The sequence below is a fragment of the Miniopterus schreibersii genome (genome assembly GCF_964146895.1).
Source record: "Miniopterus schreibersii genome assembly, chromosome: 18".
NCBI classification, from domain to species: Eukaryota; Metazoa; Chordata; class Mammalia; order Chiroptera; family Miniopteridae; genus Miniopterus; species Miniopterus schreibersii.
In genome coordinates, this window is record NC_138121.1 from 8,744,158 (window position 1) to 8,764,364 (window position 20,207).

At 54.3% G+C, this 20,207-nt stretch overlaps 1 protein-coding gene across 7 annotated transcripts; it reads left to right on the plus strand.

Annotated features, from left to right (window-relative positions):
* Positions 1-7,105: 7,105 nt before the first annotated feature.
* On the plus strand, positions 7,106-19,320 carry DPF1 (double PHD fingers 1; the record flags this gene model as incomplete). Of its 7 annotated transcripts, none has more annotated exons than XM_081118140.1 (12): positions 7,106-7,232; positions 12,506-12,666; positions 12,746-12,853; positions 13,872-13,999; positions 14,255-14,344; positions 14,717-14,795; positions 14,995-15,126; positions 16,002-16,052; positions 16,144-16,263; positions 17,315-17,427; positions 18,019-18,100; positions 18,196-19,320. In XM_081118140.1, 12 exons carry the CDS (start codon positions 7,201-7,203, stop codon positions 18,264-18,266), a joined length of 1,167 nt encoding a protein of 388 aa, XP_080974266.1. In that variant the 3' UTR covers positions 18,267-19,320. The 7 variants fall into 7 exon arrangements, with proteins under 7 accessions (XP_080974266.1, XP_080974267.1, XP_080974270.1 ...); XM_081118141.1 differs by having other exon boundaries at positions 18,025-18,100; XM_081118142.1 differs by lacking the exon at positions 7,106-7,232 and adding an exon at positions 11,035-11,147 and having other exon boundaries at positions 18,025-18,100.
* Between the last annotated feature and the right edge of the window lie 887 nt (positions 19,321-20,207).

Genomic DNA, 20,207 nt, shown 5'->3' on the forward strand with positions numbered 1-20,207 from the left:
TACTTCCCAGGGTTGTTGTGAGGCTTAAATGCAGACCATAGACTAGTGCCAGGCACATAATAGGCATTGTTATGAACCTCATTGTAGGGAGGGAGGAGCGGGACCATTTGCTCCTACGGCCACCATACCTGGCCAGCAAGTTGTCCCTTGGGAACAGCAACTCACAGGCCCTGTGACATGGAAGAGCCTGACCTGCCACCCTCACCTCCTTCCCCCGGCTTGGCTTTTGAAGGCCTGTGGGCTGCTTCCCACTCAGCAGTCAGGAGGCGCTTTTTCTCCTTCTCACATTAGTTCCCCGTTCCCTTTCCTCCAAAGGTCACTGTTTGGATCATCTTGCTATGGCTCCAGTACATCTTCATGTAGATACAAGCCAGTGTGAACCTGTAGTTTCCCCTCTACACAAGGCAGACGTTGGGAACACTGTCCTACCCTTGCATTTTTCTGTAACAGCCCATCTTGGGATCTTTCATATCACAGCCCTCCACAGGCTTCCCCTGGCCGTGGAGCAGAAGCTAACCCCCCGCCCTCCATGCTCCTCCCAGTCACTGCTCTGCCTCCGTCCCTGTCCTCTCTGTCCCTTGCTGACACTCGCCACTCCATCCATCAGGCTCTTCCCCTCTGGGACCCACAGACACTTTTCCTTTGCACAGAGTTCCTTGTCCTTATTTAGATGTAATCTCACAGAGGTGTCCATGAGCCCCTTATGGAAGGAGCCACACTCAGTCTCTATCCTGTCACCCTGATTTATTTTCTCCATATAATTCATTACACCCTGAAGTTATCTATCATTTTATCATCCGTCTACACTCCCCCATCTTTAGAATATTAGCTCCTCGGTTGCCTTGAGCATGGCTGTGTTCCTGATGTCTGCAACAGCGCCTGGCAAACAGTAGTGCTTGCCCAATAAGAGTGCCCCCTGGTGGCCACCGTACAGTAACCCTCCTTGTGTACAAGTGAGGCCTCGGCGCCCCCTCGTGGCTGTGCGAGTTGTTTTATAACTAAACCCCAAAGGTCAGTTAGTCCACTATGGTCAGCAGACGTTGCATTCAAAGAGCAGGCTCTGAGGAAGCTACTAGAAAGTACTGACCTATCTTTATCTTTGGTCAACACTGGCGGCTTTGCTGATTAGAATGATAACTATTAGAAATGGGCTAGCATCGACGATATGATTTGTATTCACAACTGGCTAAAATATCTTGGAAATGCTTCTTGACCTCATAATAAAGAGGGCAGGAAGGCTCTTAGCAAAGGATTATCATGATTGATACCAAATCAACCAACAAGAATTAGTATTATTCACCAACACGGTAGTAACCAATTAAAATATAATTTAAAAACTGTACAGTTTTTGCCCTGTCCGGTTTGGCTCAGTGGGTAGAGTGTCGGCCCTCGGACTGAAGGGTCTCGGGTTTGATTCTGGTCAAGGGTGCATACCTCAGTTGCAGGCTAGATTCTCGGCTCTGGTGGTTGGGTCATGTGGGCATGTGTGGGAGGCAGCCAGCCGATGTGTCTCTCTCACATCAATGTTTCTCTCTCTCTCCCTTCCACTGTCTCTAAATAGCAATAGAAAAAAATATTCTTGGGTGAAGATTTTAAAAAAAGCAAAAACGAAAAACTGTACAGTTTTTAATAGCAATAAAAACTATAGTTTATCAAACCACTTAAAGATGCATAAGCATGGAAAAAATTTTAAATGCTGCTAAAGGATATAGAAGGTAATCTGAGAAAATGACACCATTCATGGCCTTGAATAGGATAGCTTAATATTATCCATATGCCAGTTCTTTCTAAATAGCCAACAAATTTAAAGCAATTTCAATCAAAATTCCAGATAGGTTTTTTTAAGCTACTTGATAAACCTATTCCAATCATTTTATGGAGGAATAAAGCTGTGAAAATAGCTAAGTCAACATTAAAAAGGAAAGGGGAATGCGTGCTCTACCAGAGATGAAGACAAACTGCAAAGCCATAATAATAAAAATAGTGTGGTGCTGGTGCAAGAACAGATGAATATACCAAAGAAAAGCCGACTCACAGGCAGACCCAGGTATGTACAGGAACATAAAGAAATGTTATGCCATTCCGTGGGGGAAAGGATGACTTGTTCCTTGTGGCTTTGGGAAAACTGCTTCACTACATGGGGAGAAGAAAAAAAAATCCTTACCTCACACCACATACACAAGTGGACTCCAAATGAAATAAAGACTTAAGTGTAAATAATAAAACTATGGAGTTAAGAAAAGAAACTGGAGAATAACACTGTAACATGTCCACAAAATATTTTGCTCTGCTTCCCATCAAAGGTGGTTTTCCATTCCCCTTGTCTTGAATATAGACCAGCTTCAGTGACTTGCTTCTAACACATAAAGTGTGATGGAAGTGGTACTGACTGTCTTAAGCTGCCATACAAAATACCACAGACAGAGTGGTTTAAACAACAAATCACTTTTCTCTCAGTTCTAGACACTGGGAAGTCTGAGATCAGGATCCAGCATGGTTGGGTTCTGGCGGGGACTCTCTTCCCAGCTTACAGACCGCTACCCTCCCAGTGTGTCCTGCCATGTCAGAAGGAGACTAAGCTCTCTGGTGTCTGTTTTTATGAGGACATCAATCCCATCAGACCAGGGTCCTGTCCTTGTGACCTCATCTAACCCTGATTACCTCTTAAAGCCCCATCTCCAAATACCATCACATTTGGGATTTGGGCTTCAACGTATGAATTCAGGAGGAACGCAAACATTCAGTCCAAAACAGTGATTTCTGAGGCTAGGTCATAAAAGGCTTCAGCTTGGTTCTCTTGGCATGCTCGCTCTTGGAGTCCAGCTGCCATGTTTTGAGGGAGCCCAAGGTGCATGGAGAGGCTGTGAGTCCTGGCTGACAGCCAAGATCAACTTCCAGACATGTGAGTAAGTGAGTGAGTGAGTGAGTGAGTGAGTGAGTGAGTGAGTGAGATGATCCCAGCCCAAGACATCATCTGGCTGCAATGGTCTGAGAGACCCCAAGTGAGAACTGATTGGCTGAGCCCAGTCACTCTCAGAACCATGAGAGATAAGTGTAATAAATGGTTGCTGTTTTACACCACTACTTTTAGTATAGTTTGTTTTGCAGCCCATGATAACAGGAGCAGACTTGGGGGTGGGGGATGACTTCTAAAACAAAACTTCAAAAGTATGAACCTTAGCCCTGGCCAAAGGGTCTCAAATTCGATTCCTGGTAAAAGGCACATACCTGGGTTGCAGGTTTGATCCCCAGCCTCAGTTGGGGCATGTGCAGGAGGTAACCAATCGATGTGTTTCTCTCACATTGATGTTTCTCTTTCTCCCTCCCTTTCACTCTCTCTCTCCCCCTTCCTCCCTTTGTTCTTCTCTCTCTAAAAATCAATAGAAAATATCCTCAGGTGAGGATTAACAACAACAAAAATGGGAGATCTGCTTGTCTTGCCACATAAGAGAGCTATTGAAGGACAGGAATGTCAGCTCTCAGATTCCCATGTTCCCTCCCAAGGGGCCATCTTTCCCCACCAGGGGCCAGTAGCAGGCTAATAATTGCCTCTCCAAAGAGGCTTTCCAGCCAGTATTGGGGGAGTTCTGAGTCCAAAACCCTGAGGACTGGCCTATGTTGCATTTCATTGCCAAAGGCGCCACTCCCCTGGAAGGCTAGATTTGGGGAAAGGGGAGCCCTTGCTCCTGGGATGCTGGGGGTGTTCACTGGACAATCCTGCCCATCTATGTCACTCCACAGTATCTTTTGTTTACATATGTTCTTAGAAAACATATATTGATGGATTTCATGCCTATACTTCTGATCTATGTAATTGGAATTATACGATGTGCTCACTCTTTTACTTACTTCTGTCCCTCAGCGCTGTGTTATACAGATCTGTCCACGTTGTTCTGTGCATGTCTCACCCGATCTTGTCACTGGCTACACAGGACTCCCTGGTATGCCTCCCCACAGTTTACCTGCCCCACTCTCCCAGGTTTTCTCCTGCTTCCACCACCACAAGGAATGCTCAGTGAACATCCTGGGCCCCTCTCCCTACAGACCCAGGTGAGAATTCTAGGGGATGCCACCTAGGAGCATAATTTCTGTGTCGTAGGCTATGTGTATACTTAATTTGTCTGTAGGGAGGGAGGAGCACATTGACGTCCAGAATGGCTGTGGCAGGCCATGCTCCTACCCACAGTGCATGGGGGTTCCTGGATCCCCACATAATTTATTCAGCTTTCTCACTCAGTCTACTAGGTGCAAAGTGATATCTCATTATTCCCCCTGCCCATATTTTATTATGAAAAATCTCAAACATACAGAAAAGTTGGAAGACATTTTATAGTAAACGCCCATGTTTCTATTGTTTTAACTTCCATTTTTCTTAGTACTCATGATTTTGGACATTTCCAAAGGAGCAGCGCCCCTGGCCCCAGAGCTTGAGAACCTTCCCTTCAACTGCATTTTGTTTCTTCTTTCTTTCTTTGTCCCCAAACCCAGTGACTCTCAGGCCTTGGTGGTCATCAGAAAGGCTTGGGTGCTTGTTAATGACAGATTCTGGGATATGCCTACAAAGACCCTCAATCCCTAGGACTGGGGGGGCTGGGGTGAGTGGGCAGGGATGACATTTTCACAGAAGGCCTAGGAGGATTCTGACACTGGCAGTTAGCACCCCTACTCCCAGAGGAGCACAGGGAGGAGGCATGAGGTGTTAGAGTCTGAATCAGGCCTTAGTTCAAATCCCAGATCTGCCTTCCTTGATGGGTGGGGGCTTTTGGCGAGGGTATTACTTACTCTCTGAGCCTCTGTTCCCTTGTCTGATGCTGAGGTGATGTTGAGGTGACAAGTCCTGCAGTCCTGCTTCCTAAGCATGGTCTGTATGATTCAGTGATGTAAAACCTGTAAAAGTTCAGTGCAGGTCCTGACACACAGGAAAAGCCAAATCAGCAGGACCTTTAGAATTGTTATTATTAATCATTGTTGTTGCCCTGGTATTGTGTGACACCAGCCTCACGTCTTCTGTGTCTCATTTTCCCCATCTGGGAAGGAGATTTCTGAAGGTCATGTCCCAATATCTCAAGGGCAGCTTAGGGGAGGGCTGTATCCTCTGAAGATTAGTGGGGAAGAGAGGCATGGGTGGGGGTTAGTAATAGTGTCTTCCTCAGAGGCCCCAGGGGTCTAGGAGGGAGGGTTTACTAGTGATCTCACACAAACCTTTGGTGGGAGGGAGTCAGACCCTGTGACCATGTCCTGGGCAGGGTCTGAGTATCAGAGGTAGGGGACCAGTGTCTCCACTGGCTGACCCCATGGCCTGAGCCATGTCTCTCCTGGGTCAGGATTCAAGAGCAGCCTGTGCCAGACAAAGACTGGGGCCACCCTGCCCTCTAGTGGCCAAATCCTTGGGTTCCAGGGTTAGATGTGACCAAAGGTTGGGATTTCCCTGATCACTACTTGGGTGACAGGAAGGTCAGGTCAGAACAGGGACTTCCCCTGTGTCTGGGGAGGTAGCAGCTCAGGACTCAAAACGACTCCTCTGAAATCTCCTCCAAGAAGCCCCTCCCTGGCACTCCAGGCTGGGTCAGGACGCTCCCTGTCCTGGCCCTGACTCCTCTACCTTGGCTTCCTCCATTCTTGGCTGTTGTGTGGTGATGGGTCTGTTACCCCACTGCACCCTTCAGTCTGTGGGCCCATACTCTAACCACCGAGCCAAACTGGCTAGGGCATGGGGTTCTATTTCAGTTGAGGCTATCTCTGAGGAGGTAACACCTAATGAGACACCTGAATAAAGAGAGGAATGGAGCCATGTAGGTATATGGGGGAGGAGCATTCTAGCAGAGGAAATAGCAGGTGCAAAGTTCCTGTGCCCGAAGCAGGACTGGAATGTTCCAGGGACAGAGAGGAGGCCAGCATGGCCGAAGCAAAGTAAGCCACGGGAAAGAAGGAAGGAGATGAGGTCAGAAATGTGATGGGTTTGGGGAAGGGATCCAGGAAGGCGCTGAGGGCTTTGCATTTTATTCTAATTGTGAGAGAAGTCATTGGAGATTTTAAGCCAGAAAGCAGTGTGATGCCGTATGTTTTATATAGTCCACTCTGACTGCTGTGGGGATGTCCAGGTTCGGGAGGCAATGGTGGGCAGCAGGATGTGAAGTGTGGGTTCTGGATTTATTTTGTGGATGTAGAGATAACAGGATTTGCTGATGGCCTGGTGGGTGTGTGTGAGCATGAGACCGTGTGAGCGTGTGTGTGTGAAAAAGAAGGGGACAGTCAAGGATGATTGATTGCACTTAGAACAAAATCTATTTTCTTTATAATGGCCTACAAGACCCTACATGATCTGGGTCCTTGCTCTCTCCCCAACCTTGTCTCCCCCTCACTCTTACTGCTCGTTACTCTAGCTTTCTTACTGATCATTGAACATGTCAGGTGTGTTCCCCTTCCCCTTATATTGCACAGCTGGCAATTTCTCAGGTCTCAGTTGTAATGTCACCTCCTCAGAGAAGCCACCCCTTTCTTTATAGCACTTATCACTCTCTAAAATGATCTTACCTTTTCATTGTTTTCTATCATCTGTCTTTCTTTACTAGAAGGTCAGCTCCTTGAGGGCAGAGACTGTTTGGTCACTGCTGTATTCCCAGTGCCTAGAAGAGAGCTTGGCACACAGCAGGCACTTTATAAATGAACAAAGGCATTGATTAACCTCCCTGCTTGATCACAGGTTGGCTTACACAGAAGAGACACCCAGACAAGAATGCATGACAGAGCCTGCGGTCTGTCCACATAGTCTGGGGAGACCCAGAAGCCAGGGACCACCTGCTCCCTCGCCCGCAGTGCCTGGAGGGCAGAGAGCCCTCGCGGGAGTGGGGCACCCCAGGGAGGAGGGGAGGATGCTCCGGGGCGAGCCCCGCCCCGCCCTGTATCCCCAGCGGCCAATGGGCGCTCTGGCCTCCCGACGCCCCCTGGGACCTGTAGTTCGGCCAGGGGCGCATTGGGGCGCCGCCTCTCGCCCCTAGACTCCACGTCCCGTGCGGCGCCCGGAGGCGCGGGGATTGGTCGAGCCCCGCCCCCGGCCCGCCCCGCTCCGCTCGCGCCGCAGCCCCGAGAATGAATGAAATCGTAGCGCGCTGGGCGGCAGAGCGGGCGGCGCAGGCCGGGCTGGGCCCGCGCGCGGCGGCAGCTGCGCCTCGGGCCGGAGGCGGCCCAGCCGAGCGGGCCATGGCCACCGCCATTCAGAACCCGCTCAAGTCGTGAGTGTCCCCGCCGTCCACGTCCTTCCATGCCCCCGCCCTTCCCCCGCCCTCTTTGGGGAGGGGATGCAGTGCGCGGAGGGTAGTTGAGTGGGGGCCCCTAACGCAGCCCCCATGCCCCCTGGGGGGCCCGCCACCCCCTGTCGCCCCATGGGGTTGGGGTTGGGAGCCCCTGCAGGGTCGCGGAGGTGCCTCTTCTTTGTCGCTGTCAGTGAAGGAATGTGGCGCGGGCTGGGGGTGGCGGAGGCCGCTTCCCCACCCAGAGTGGGGGTAGGGGCTTCCCTCTCCTCCATCTCGCCCGTGTCTCGGGGGCCCCGGGCCGGCCCCGGCCTGGGGCTGGGAGTACGCACGCCTAAGCCCTGAGCGTCTCCAGGGTCTCCACCACCCTTTTCCCCCTCATCAAAGCACCTTTCTCTCTTTCCTCCCTCTTTCTCGGCCCACGCGGCCAGAGGGTGGGAGCTGGGATTTCAGGGGTTCCCGGTGAGATCCCTGTTGTCTCCCTTTTTTGCTCCCCTGATGTTCCGGTCTGCTTAGACCGTGGGATTCCTCCCTCTCCCCGCCCATGCCCGTCTAACTCGAGCATCTCCTATCCTCCAGGGGACAGGATGCCTCCGGAAAGGGTTCTGGGAGCGCCCTCGGTCTCCGGGAATTCCCTCCCTTTCTGCCCGCGTCCCTGCTCCGCGCTTTAGCTTCCTCCTGGGCCCAGTGTCTGGGAACCAGGATGTCTGGGGGTTCGCGCCTAGCACCCTCCCATATCTCCCCTCTCCTTGCCACCCTCAACCTCCCCACCTCTCTCCCTTTCTCCCCCTCGTCGGGGCCCGGGGCTCCAAGGTTCCAGCGCTCCCCACCCCCTTTCCCAGGCGGCGACTGCGGGCTCCGAGTGACAGGCGCGCGGCCGCTCCAGTTCTCCCCCCGACCGGCGACCGCGCACTCCCCTCCCCCTCCTTCCGGGCCTAGGGGAGGGGACCGAGGGCGAGCGCCCGCGGCGCCGCACAAAGGGGCCGGGGTTACCTCCCCCGACCTTCCCCCAACCCTCTGCGCTCGCTGCCTTGACCTTGAGCATCTTGTGCTGGGGGGTGAGGAAAGGGAAGGGGCCCAGGAGCGCCCCCCACCTCTAGGGCTGTCGCCGGTGCCTGGACCTAAGGCCCCAGCTGCTTCTGGCTCCTGGAGGGGAGAAGTTGGGAGGCGGTGGGCGGGGGCTCGGAGGCACGCGTCCGCACGTGCGGCTCGGCGGGTGGGGGTGGGGCTCTGGTCCGTGCGATACCGTGTGTGATGGGGACTCCTTTCAGCTTCCTCCTCACTAAGTCGTACACACAGATAGGTGTCTACCCCACGAGGGGTACCCCCATCCGGCTGGGACCGGGTTCCTGTGCCTTCGGTGCATCTGTGGGCAGACCTCCGGGCCTCCTCGCTCTGCCCCTGCGCAGACTGCAGGCCAGAGTCAGCGCTGGGGTGGGAGCGCCAGCACCCTCCCTCGCTCTCACCTTCCGACGGTTGTGCAGGGCTGAGGGTAGGGACTCTTGAAAGAATGCACAAGTCAAATCTCCTTGGGAGTGGGAAGCCGAGGGTGCAGCCCCGAGGAGTTCTGCCTGCCTGCGCTCAAACCCAGCCTGAACCAGTCATTCCCCCCTCCCCCAGCCTCAGTGTTACCATCTGTGAATTGGGGAGTCAACAGTTCTTATTATCTCACGGGGCTGTTTGATCTTGTCCAGCATTTAGTACAGAGCCTGACCCTGACCAAATGTAGTGACAAATAGTGGTGGTGTCAATATTGATTTCATTTGTGGTCCAGTTTCCCAAAGAGCACCGAGGGTGGGGATAGGAGGATTGTTTGGGCAGGGGAAAGAACTGGGAGTTCAAGTGTGGGAGAGGGGTTTGTGAAGCTGGGGAAGAGTAAGAAAAGGAAGGGAGACCTCTCTCCAAGTGTCCTCCTGGGTCTGTAGGTCAAATTGTGCTGGTGGACAAGGGCCTCCTGGAGGAGTGTCTACACTAAAGCTCCAAATTGATCAAATTGATTCAAGTGTTCTGCGATGGGTTTCTGAGGCTAGAGCGTGGGGTAAGTGCTAGAGGGTGGGTTGGGGATCTGTGAGGGTGGTGGCAGGTGAGAGAGGAAGGTGGCAAGGGCACCCTCTGAACTGAGCTGATAGGTTAGGGGGCAGGGCTTACTGTGGACATATGGAGTGGCTACTGGAGGGGCCTGGAGGTCAGAGTGAGTGTGGGGCTGCCAGCATCTCTACTTTACTCCCCTTGTCATGCCTCTGGGCCAGATGGGACACAGAGACGCCTCCCTCAAGGTCTTACCTGGAGCAGATGGGGAGAGTTTGTGGAAGGGTCTAAGACTAGAGGTGTGTGTGTATGTGTGTGTGTAGAAGTGACCATGGGATGGGAGGCCTAAGAGGGTCTCTGGGGCCAGGGGGAGGTGAGGGCATTGAGTAACAAAAGAGGTGAAGGCTAGTATGCCTCCTCTGTCACCTGGAGAGCCCCTTGGTGGACAACGGAGTGTTGGTGGGTGTTTTCATCCATGCAGAGGCCCCAACCTGAACACAGAGTTTGGACTAGGAGGGCTGTGGGTATGTGCATGGACAGACTCTGTGTGACCAGGTGAGTCAGCTCACTCTCTGGGGATCTCTTAGGGCAGAGTAATTGTGGGTGACAGTGGGAGAGAGAAGACAGTAAGGCCTACTGGGCATACAGACATCCGGGTGAGTGAATCCTTTCCTCAGTTGCACCTTCAAACAGCCTCCAGGAGCAGAGGACATGTAACTTCACCTCCCTGTGCCTCAGGGTCCTCATCTGGAAAATGGGGGTAATAATAGCATCTCCCCCGAAGGTTATTATGAAGACTAAATTAGTTAATCCCTGTAAAACACTTAGAACTCTGTCCGGCACATGGTGGGTACTCAGTATATTTATTCAACAAATATTTATTGAGCATTTACTACGTGCCAGGCATTATTCTTTCTAATAATGGTAATAATATTATCATTTTATATCTTACTACATATCAGACCCTCTTTGTGGGATGAATGAATTTATTGAGCACCTACTACCTGCCAGGCACCTTTTAAAACACTTTACTTATAGTTACTAATTTAATCCTCACAACAATTCAATGAGGCACCACCCTGATGAGGAAACTGAGACCCAGAAAGATTCAATCACTTGCCCAAGGTCACATGGCCACCAAGGGGCAGAGCCAGGATTTGAACCTAAGAGGTATGGCTACAGCCTGTAGCTGGCACTGTTACTGTCAGGCCTGAGAAGGGGCTGAGCAGGTTGGGCAGGGTCACTGAGAGGGACAGCCCCAGTGGGACCTGACAGGGTAGGGCTCTCTGCAGCTGGGAGGGCCTGGGACTGGGGATGGGCAGGGGGCGGTGTCAGTGAGCCTACGTGGGAGCCCGGGGATGTTGGTGGGACGTTTGCGTGGGCACCTGTAAAGTGTCTCTGAGTCTCCTGGCACTGAAGTGTGTGAGTGTAAATGTGTGTGAGTATGTGGGGTGCGGGAGCGGAGTGTGCGCGAGTCTACGTGGGAGGCAGTGAGTATACGTGTGAACCTGTGTGTAAACGGCCGTGTGTGGGTGTGCGCATCCAGGTGTGCGTGCGAGTGTGCGCCCCTGAGACCAGATGTGCGTGAGAGCGAGCGAGCTTGTGTGACTGCGCGCCGCCCGGCCCCACCTCCGCACCCCCGCCCGCGCGTCCCGCCAGCCCCCCGGCCAGGACTACGACTCCCGGCATGGCAGGGCCGGCCCGCCCCGCCGCCCTGATTGGCTGTGGCCCCCCAACTCCCGCCCCCCGGGAATGAATGGATGGGCGGCCTCCGCGCCCGCCCGAGCGCTGGGAGGACCGACCCGCGGGGACCTGCTGGGGGCAGGACCCGGGGAGCAAGATGGCCACGGTCATCCCCGGCCCCCTGAGGTGATGCGGCCGCGGGAGGGAGGCGCGGCGGGTCTGCGCCCGCGTGTGTGCGCGCGTGCGTGCGTGCGTGTGTGTGTGTGTGTGTGTGTGTGTGTGGCGACCGGGGGTGGGGCCGAGGGGGTGTCTGGGGGGCTGTCACCGTGGGCCCCGCTGCGCGGGGGTGCGAGTGGCTGACTATGGGTTTCTGGCAAGAACCGGGTCCGACGCTCTGCTCCTGGAAAAGCGGAGGGTGTGGGGAACTCGGAGTCCGCTTCGGGGCAGGGGTCATGTCCCGCCCTGCGACCCCCGGGTAGGGGAGAGGGTGAAACGGCCGTGGGGTGCCGGGACCCTGGTCAACTTGAGGGAAGCCCACATCATCTTTGTCTTGGGACGCGGAGTGTGTGTCACTTGTCTGTGTTGTGTTTTTGGGGGGGATCTGTGTGTGGAGATGTGTTTCATTTCTTTTATTCTACACTAGGGATCTTTGGGTATTTGGGTCTCGGAGTGTGTGTACATGTCCTTTGAAACTGTGCATCATTTGTGTTCTGTGTCTTTGGATATGTAGGTATGCATGTATCTATGTGTAGATTTTTGTGTGAATATGGGTAGATATATCTTATGTTGTATATACGTGAGTCTTTGTGTGTTCGAATATGTGGTTTTAGATCTTGGTTTCTATACTGTACATCTTTGTGAATGTGTGTGTATCCTGGGTGAATCTGTATGATTTCTTTGTATAGTGTGTGTGTGTGATTTGTGTTGTATCTTTGGACATGTGTGTAAGTGCATATGTGGGTAGTTGGCTTTAACATTCCTTCTTTTAACGTTTGTGTGTGTTTGAATGCTTGTGTGTGCATGTGGGCTGTGGTGTGTCTGATCTGTCTGTTTGCACGTTGTGTGTCTTTGTGTGGGTGATTTGTTTATGTTATCTGTCTTTGGATATGTGATGCATACTTGTGTATAGATATATGTGTGATCTGTTTCTACACTGTGTGACTTGGGATATGTTTTTCAGTAGATATGTGCACATGTGTGAAATTTGTTTCTCCTTTGTGAGTCTTGGGATATGTCTCTCTTTGTGTGTGAATTGGTGTGACTATGTGTGATTCGTTTGTGTTGTGTGTGTGGATATGTGCATGTATGGATGGGGCCTGGTGTATTTTTGTTTGTTTCTATATTGTGTATATCTACTCCTTGGCTAGAGGCCTGCTTGAGTCCCAGGCTGGGGGCTCCTGAGTCCAGGAGCGACAGGAGGGGAGAGGTGAGGTTGGAGGAGTCTGCCCACCCGTTTCCGAAGGGCGGGCTGGGGGAGGGATGCGGGGCTCCCGGGCTCGCCTGCCCTTGCTGACAGCCGCCCACCCGCTCACCACCCCTCACAGCCTAGGCGAGGACTTCTACCGTGAGGCCATCGAGCACTGTCGCAGCTACAACGCGCGCCTGTGCGCCGAGCGCAGCCTGCGCCTGCCCTTCCTCGACTCTCAGACCGGTGTGGCCCAGAACAACTGCTACATCTGGATGGAGAAGACCCACCGCGGGCCCGGTACCCGCTGGAGGGCGGGGGCGGGGTGGGGCGGGGCTGTGGCATGGAAGCCAAGGTCTTACAGCCCATTTCACTCCAGGTTTGGCTCCAGGACAGATCTACACGTACCCTGCCCGCTGTTGGAGAAAGAAACGGAGACTCAACATCCTGGAGGACCCCAGACTCCGGCCCTGCGAGTACAAGATCGGTGGGTGGAACTGCCTGTGCCTGGGGTGGCCTCCATGCACTCCTCCAGCAACGACAAGTGTGTGGCATGCCAGTGTGTGTCTGCGCCTTCACCTTATCTCCCTCCTAGCCAGCGTCTGAGCGGCTGGCTTGTGTCTCCGAGTGTGCCTGGGTATAGTCCAGTGATTCTCAGTTTTCCCTGAGTGACTGAGCTTTGGATGGTATCTTCTCCGTGGGCCCAGGTGTATTTGAGAGCAGAGTGGTGTCTGTTATGTGTGTCTAGGTATATCCAGCCTTTTATATATCTTCCCTGTGAGCTGGGATGTATCAGAGTGTCTGGCTCTGTTTCTTCCTGTGGGTGCCTGAGTATGTCTGGATGCGTCAGAGTGTCTGATTGTAACTCTTGCCATTTGTAGTGGAGTGTATCTAAGGGTCTGAATCTCCTTCCAGGTGTTTCCAAGTGTATTAGGTTTATTTCTATGTGTGTATGTGTGTGTGTGGTGTATCAGGGTGTCTGGCTGCCTCTTCTGTTAAGCGCCCAGATGCTCGGAATGTCTGGGAGGCTCCCTTCCCTTAGCATCTGGTGTATTAGGTAGGTTTCTGCCCATGTGTGTTGGTCTACTAGAGTGTCTGGCCTTCACTTAAATGTGTCCATTACTGTGAGAGTCACTGGCTGCTTCTCTTCCCTGTCCAGGTGTATCCAGGGGTCTGTGTGGGTCCAGGTCTCTACCTGGCTGTGTCTTCCTGGGTGTGTCTGCCTGCCTCAGAGGGATGTCTGTATTGTCCATGTGTATCCATCTGAGTGATTCTCTAGGTGTATCTGTGACTCCCCCATGTGTGTCCAGGCATATAATAGGGTCTAGCTGTGTCTTCCCCAGGGTCTGAGTACCCTTCTCAGTATGTAGTTGAATCTTTGCTGCTGGTTGAGAGTGGGAAAGCCTCTTCCCTCCCTCAGTGAGCATGGTTCCCCCACCTGGGCAGTTTGAGGAGTCCTCCAGGGACAACTTCCCCACTTGACCCCCCCATGGCCTTGTCTCCAGACTGTGAAGCACCCCTGAAGAAGGAGGGTGGCCTCCCTGAAGGGCCAGTCCTTGAGGCTCTCCTGTGTGCTGAGACAGGGGAGAAGAAGATTGAGTTGAAGGAGGAGGAGGCCATTATGGACTGCCAGGTAGGGCCACCCCCAGGGGCTTCCGCTCTCTGACCCCTGCCTCCTGCCCTGGCACATCCCGTTCCTGCTCTGAAACCTCCCCTGGCTCCCTAGGGCCTTCTGGCATCTTAAGTCTTCGTCCTGCACACCTCATCTCTTTGGAAGACCTCCTGACTTGCCCTGCTACTCCAATCTCCAGCTCCACACTGAACCCCCCCAAAGCAGGACAGTGCTCCCCACTTTCTTGACCCCAATATCCCTTCTCCTGGTGCCCAGAAACAGCAGCTGCTGGAGTTTCCACATGATCTCGAGGTGGAAGACTTGGAGGATGACATTCCCAGGAGGAAAAACAGGGCCAAAGGAAAGGTATCTCCCCATCCCCTTCCCTCAAAGCAGGCCCCATTTACTAAGTAGGCAGAGTGATCAGACCTGCCCCAATTTGGCCTCATTTAATCCTCAGAACAGCTGGGGGGATCTTATACCTATTTCACAGATGAGGAGGCTGAGGCTCAGCCATATTAAACCATCTGCAAACCAGAGACTGTAAGGTGGGCTAGACTTGTCTTCATATCTGCTCTACAGATATGGAGGAAACTGAGTTCAACCTCAGAGAAGCTGAATTACTTAAGGCCTGCTGTTAGGAAGTGGTGGAGCTGAGATTCAACCTTCAGGCCCAAATGATGAAACTCTTTCAGTTGCCTCCCTTTCTTGACCCCTCACTCCTGACTCTTCCCCCAGGCATATGGCATCGGGGGTCTCCGGAAACGCCAGGACACCGCTTCCCTGGAGGACCGAGACAAGCCGTATGTCTGTGATAGTGAGTCCTTCTAAAGAGAGGGAAAGAGAGACAGTGGGGCCCAGTGACCTGCCCACTCCTGGCCCCCCTTCCTGTTCAGGACCCTGGTGGGAAGATGCTCAGATCTCTGGCAGAGGGGGAGGTGTGATCCTGGAGGCCAGAATGGAGGTGGCACTGGCTGGGAGGGCTGACCGCCCTCCCTGCTCGCTCTGCTCTCCAGTCTGTGGGAAACGGTATAAGAACCGGCCGGGGCTCAGCTACCACTACACCCATACCCACCTGGCTGAGGAGGAGGGGGAGGAGAACACCGAGCGCCACGCCCTGCCCTTCCACCGGAAAAACAACCATAAACGTGAGCAGGCGGGCGGGCTGTGGGCTGGTGAGGGGCCCTGGGAATGGGGGCTAGGAACCTGGGAGGGAGGGGGCACGTTAGACATTTCTGGAAAATCTCCAGCTCAGCGGTCCCCTCCCCCCACAGACCATGGGGAAGCTGGCTCTGGGGTTGCCATGGCAACCAACCATCTCTCTCTCCCTCTCTCCCGGCTGTAATATTTCTGGGTCTGATTTATTGTTTCAATTAGAGCTTGGGGAGGGGGGCTGATAGATGACTCCCCTCCGTCCCTGCCTCCCTTTCTCCCTTCTCTGCTAAGCTTTGGTGGAGGGGCAGGGTCTGTGGCCTAGGAGCCCTTGGTGACCACCCATGCCAATCCCATGCCAACCCTGACAGCTGAGGGATGGGGGAGGGCCTGGAGGGAGGTTCTGTCGGTGGAGAAACCATCTTCCCACCCATCCCTTGGTGGGAGAGGACAGTCTCTTTCTTCTCTCCCCGCTGCACACCCAGGCATCTGTGTTCAGCATTTTCCTTCTGAATGTTTCCATACCAGATCTTGGCCAGTAGTATCTACCCAATTTTCCTCTAGTTGGGGGTGGCTATCTGATAGAAGTGTGTTGTGTGGGAAGCAGGGGGCTCTTCCTGCAGCTGTATTTGCCAAGTTTTTACCTAATAAAGAGGACATGTCACTTGACAACAAAGAAATGGGGGGATCCTGATGAGAATTATTTGGGTCCCCCAAGTCCCTTTTGCTACCAGTCACAGCTTGGGGTAGTTACTCTCTCTTCCTACCTCCCCCAAGCCTGGACCTAGGGGTCCATCCCTGGGGCTGAGGCTGGGGGCAGGGTGGAGCCTTGCCTATGGTGAGAGTCTCTCTCTGTCCCCTCCACCCCCAGAGTTTTACAAAGAATTGGCCTGGGTTCCTGAGGCACAGAGGAAACACACAGGTAGGGACGCCTCCCTCTGCCCTTACTTCTGCAGCAGCCTTTGACTGGGGGCCCCTGCCTGCCCACACCAACCCCACCTACTGTCTTTCAGCCAAGAAGGGGCCTGACGGCACTGTCATCCCCAACGGCTACTGTGACTTCTGCCTGGGTGGCTCCAAGAAGACAGGGTGTCCCGAGGACCTCATCTCCTGTGCTGACTGTGGGCGATCAGGTGACACCCCCACCTGAGGTTTCTGGGGGAGAGGGTGGAGAGGACTCCAGGAGTCCAGATCTGGAGGATGGGAGGCAGAGGAGGACAGTGGGGGACAGACCCAGAGTGTCCCATGGCAACTTGCAGCAGTGGAGAACCGGAGTGGATGGGGCTGACTCAACTACTGAGGATTTTGGGAAACTGAGTGGGGTCAGGGAGGCTCTGGGAATAACGGGATGTGGTTGTCTTGGCACTGCAGGTAGTAACGTGCTATCCTGGTGGGAGTGGTGAAAGCTGGCTGCCAAGGCATTGTGGGTGGTGGGCTGTGATAGTGAGTAATGGATTGCCACTGCCTGGGTATGTGGATAAGAGGGCGCTTGCCATGGACTTGTGGTTAATAGATGTGGTTTCCCATGGTGGACTTGTGGGTAACAGACAGTGGTTGCCTCAGCCCAGTGGTTAATGAATTGTGGCTGTCATGGTATTATGGGTAGTGTAATATGGTTGTCATGGCAATTGGTGTAGTAGAACGTAGTTGTGGCACTCGGGGGGAGGGAGAGTGGAGGGACTGGCAGATTGGCATTGCATTGTATTGCTGTTAACAGTTTGGTTGCTGGGGCATCCTGTGTAATGAGCTTGGGTTGCAGGGAACCCCAGGGTACCCCCCCAACCCCGCTGTGAACAGTGGTTACCATGGCATTGTGGCTGGGAGAATGTGGTTGCCACATTATGTGGTTACCTCCGCACGGTGGTTAACAGAATGTGGCTGCCCAGTGTTGTGGGTGGCAGGAAGTGGTTGCCACAGCACTGTGGGTAATGGAATGCGGTTGCCATGGTGTTCTGGGGAGCGGAGTGTGGTTGCCATGGTGGCTGGGTAGGAGACCAGTGGCTACAGTAGCGCTCCTTGCAGTAGGTTGCTGGGTACCCTGGGCAGGGTGGGGTCAGACTGTAGACCACAGAAGCTCATTGGCCTTATGAGCCAGGGGTAAGGGCTGAGTCACTTCTTCCCCCAGGTCAGTAGTTACCAGGGGCATGATGACCCCTAACAGCATCCCTGCCCCTTGGCCCCCAGGACACCCCTCGTGTTTACAGTTCACGGTGAATATGACGGCAGCTGTGCGGACCTACCGCTGGCAGTGCATCGAGTGCAAGTCCTGCAGCCTGTGTGGCACCTCAGAGAATGATGTGAGTGTCCTGCCCTCGCCTCCCCCAGGACATAACCCCCTTGCCCCCAGTGGGCCTCCCACCTGGCACCTCTGCCTTTGCCAGCCTTTCCCTGGAGCCCCCTCCCTGGTGACCACTAGTAACCTGTATTATTATTATTGTTAGTGGCCATTCATTGAGCCCGGCACTTAATACTCTTCATCTCTCTGACTCCTCCCAACCACCCTGAGGTAGGTGCTTGTGTTCCCACTTCACAGAGAGGGGAAGTGACTTGCCCAAGGTCAGCCAGCTAGGGAAACGGTCCAGCTGGGACCTGAACCCATATGCCTTGTTTCTGGAGCTGGTATCAGACCGTCTCAGGGTCATTTTAAGTGTTCCACAAAATCTGATAGAGCCCGCACTACAGATTGCAAACTGACAGTGCCCAGGGATGTTTTGCTCAGCCAAGCAGGATTTTGCAAAGATTCCATGGCGCGGAGACCTCTGGGAGCCCTTTCTTTCAGAAGGGCCCACCTCCCCCAGCCCCTTTAACTAGCCCCTGCCCCAGCCCCCCACCCCGGTCTCTGGTGCCCGTGCCCCCAGGGTGCCAGCTGGGTGGGTCTCACCCCCCAGGACCAGCTGCTGTTTTGTGACGACTGCGATCGGGGTTACCACATGTACTGCCTGAGCCCCCCCATGGCGGAGCCCCCAGAAGGTGAGAAAGAAGTGGGCATGACACTGGGGTGTGTGGGCTGGAACAGCCCTCCCTGGACCTGGACCTAACTCCCTGTCCTCTGGCCGCCCCCACAGGGAGCTGGAGTTGTCACCTCTGTCTTCGGCACCTGAAAGAGAAGGCCTCTGCCTACATCACTCTCACCTAGGCCTGGCTCTGGCTCACCAGGACCCCTGGGGTGGTGCTTGCCCACCTGCCTCTCGGAGCTCCTCTGCTCCCTCCTCATCCTTAATGCCCCACAGTGGGAGGGGGCGGGGGAGCCTGAGAGGGGACTGGGCCACCCCCTTCCCTCTGCGCAAGTGGAATGTTTGCCCTGTGGGTTGGTGGGCCCAGCAGGGCTCCTCTCCCTTCCTCCCTCCTTCCCCATCCCTTGGCAAATGGGCACCAGGGGCTTCTGCTCCCCTCAAAGCCATACCCCGCCTCTGGGCGGGCACGAGGGGTGGCGGATGCCAGCCGGAGGGCCCAGACCCAGCCTTTTTCTAAAGAAAAAGTCAAAAAGTTTTTTAAAAAAAGAAAAAAGAAATTAATATATACAAAGAGTCCTATAAGGCCTGGCTGGGTGAGGGGGCACTGCTGAGCGAGTCCACAGGGCACCAGTCTACGCCAGCTTCCTGCCTGGCGGCCCCTCCCCCCAGTTTTGGAGCTGCAACAACCCCACCTCCCATCCCCAGGTGGGCAGCATTCCCCCCTCCTGCCCAGGGCAGGTGGGTGTGGTGTCCGCCCTGTCCCCCCTTGGTGCCCACCGTGGATACTGCATGACGTGAACCATGGCTTTGAACTCTGTTCCTGCCCCTCCCTGAGAGCCCCACCCTGTCTGCCACCGCCGCCGCAAGCTGCCGGTGGGGCAGGCGGGCCCCTGCCCAGCGCCTGCTGGGATGAGAAGCACAGACTCTGCAACGGACTAGTTTTTCCTCCTGCCCCCGCCCCGTCCCCACCGGCCAGGCCGGGCTGCCCCCTGCCCCCCTCGCTGGCCATATTGGGGGTAGCGAGGGGGAGTGGTTATTTCTTGTGGTTGTGTGTGTTTGTTGTTCAGGTTAAAAAAAGGGAAATTGAGACTGCAAGTGGGTGAGGTTGTGGGTTTGGGGGGTCGCCCCCAATCCAGGCATGCCCCCCTTGTAAACGAGTCTCCTTTATTGCCTGCCTCTGCTGTGAATTAACTTGTTCTGTGTATTAAACTGGGCCTGACCCCTCTGCCACGACTACCTCCTTCTCCAGGCTGGTTTGGGGCGTCACCAAGAAGGGGAGCTGGGGCCTCATTTGGGGGAGAAGCAACTGAGGTTAACAGCTGGAGCTGGCCCCTACCTCCATCTCCCCCCTACACCCCCCCTTTCTCTGGCTTTGTCCCACCTCCTCCCTGCCTTGGCAGAAAGAAGAGGGGGGATGGGGTGGAGGGGGCTCCCGCCCAGCCAGCTGTGGTTGCCCTAGCAACAGACTACTGCAGCTGCAGCAGAAAGCAGAGAGGAGGGAGGTGGGGCGCTGGGGCTGGGGGAAGGGAAAGGATGGACAGATGAAGCCTGTCAGCCCCTCCTGGGCCGGGGTAGAGGGCAGGGTGCCAGGAGCACCTCCTCCTAGTACCAGACATCACCTGGGACTCCCCGTGAGGGGCCAAGGGTGGAGGGGAAGGAGCAGGGGCGAGAAAGACAGGGACAGACACAGGGCCATTAGGAGAGGCTGAGATTTGGGTGAGGAGAGGGAACCAGGACAGAACGGTCAGGAGAGAGACAGATATGAGAGTCACAAATCTATACAGAATCAGAAAAAAGACAGCAGGAGAGAGCAGAAGAGGGAAGCAAAAAATCTGGAGAGAGATAGATGAGGAGAGCCATAGGAATTATGCAGGAAGAGACGGAGATTTAGTGGGAGAGGAAATAATATTAATAAAAAATAGTCACATTGGGGAGACAGGAGGAGGAAGTGGACAGTGACTTGGAGAGAGAAGAGATTTGACGGGGGAGGCAGAGAACCAGGGCACATAAATTAGAAAAGGTAAGAGGAGAGGCAGGCTGGGGAGACAGTTAGGATCCAGGGACAGGCAGTCTCAGGACAAGGACACGGAGATGGAGATTTCATGGGAGGGAAGGACACAAAG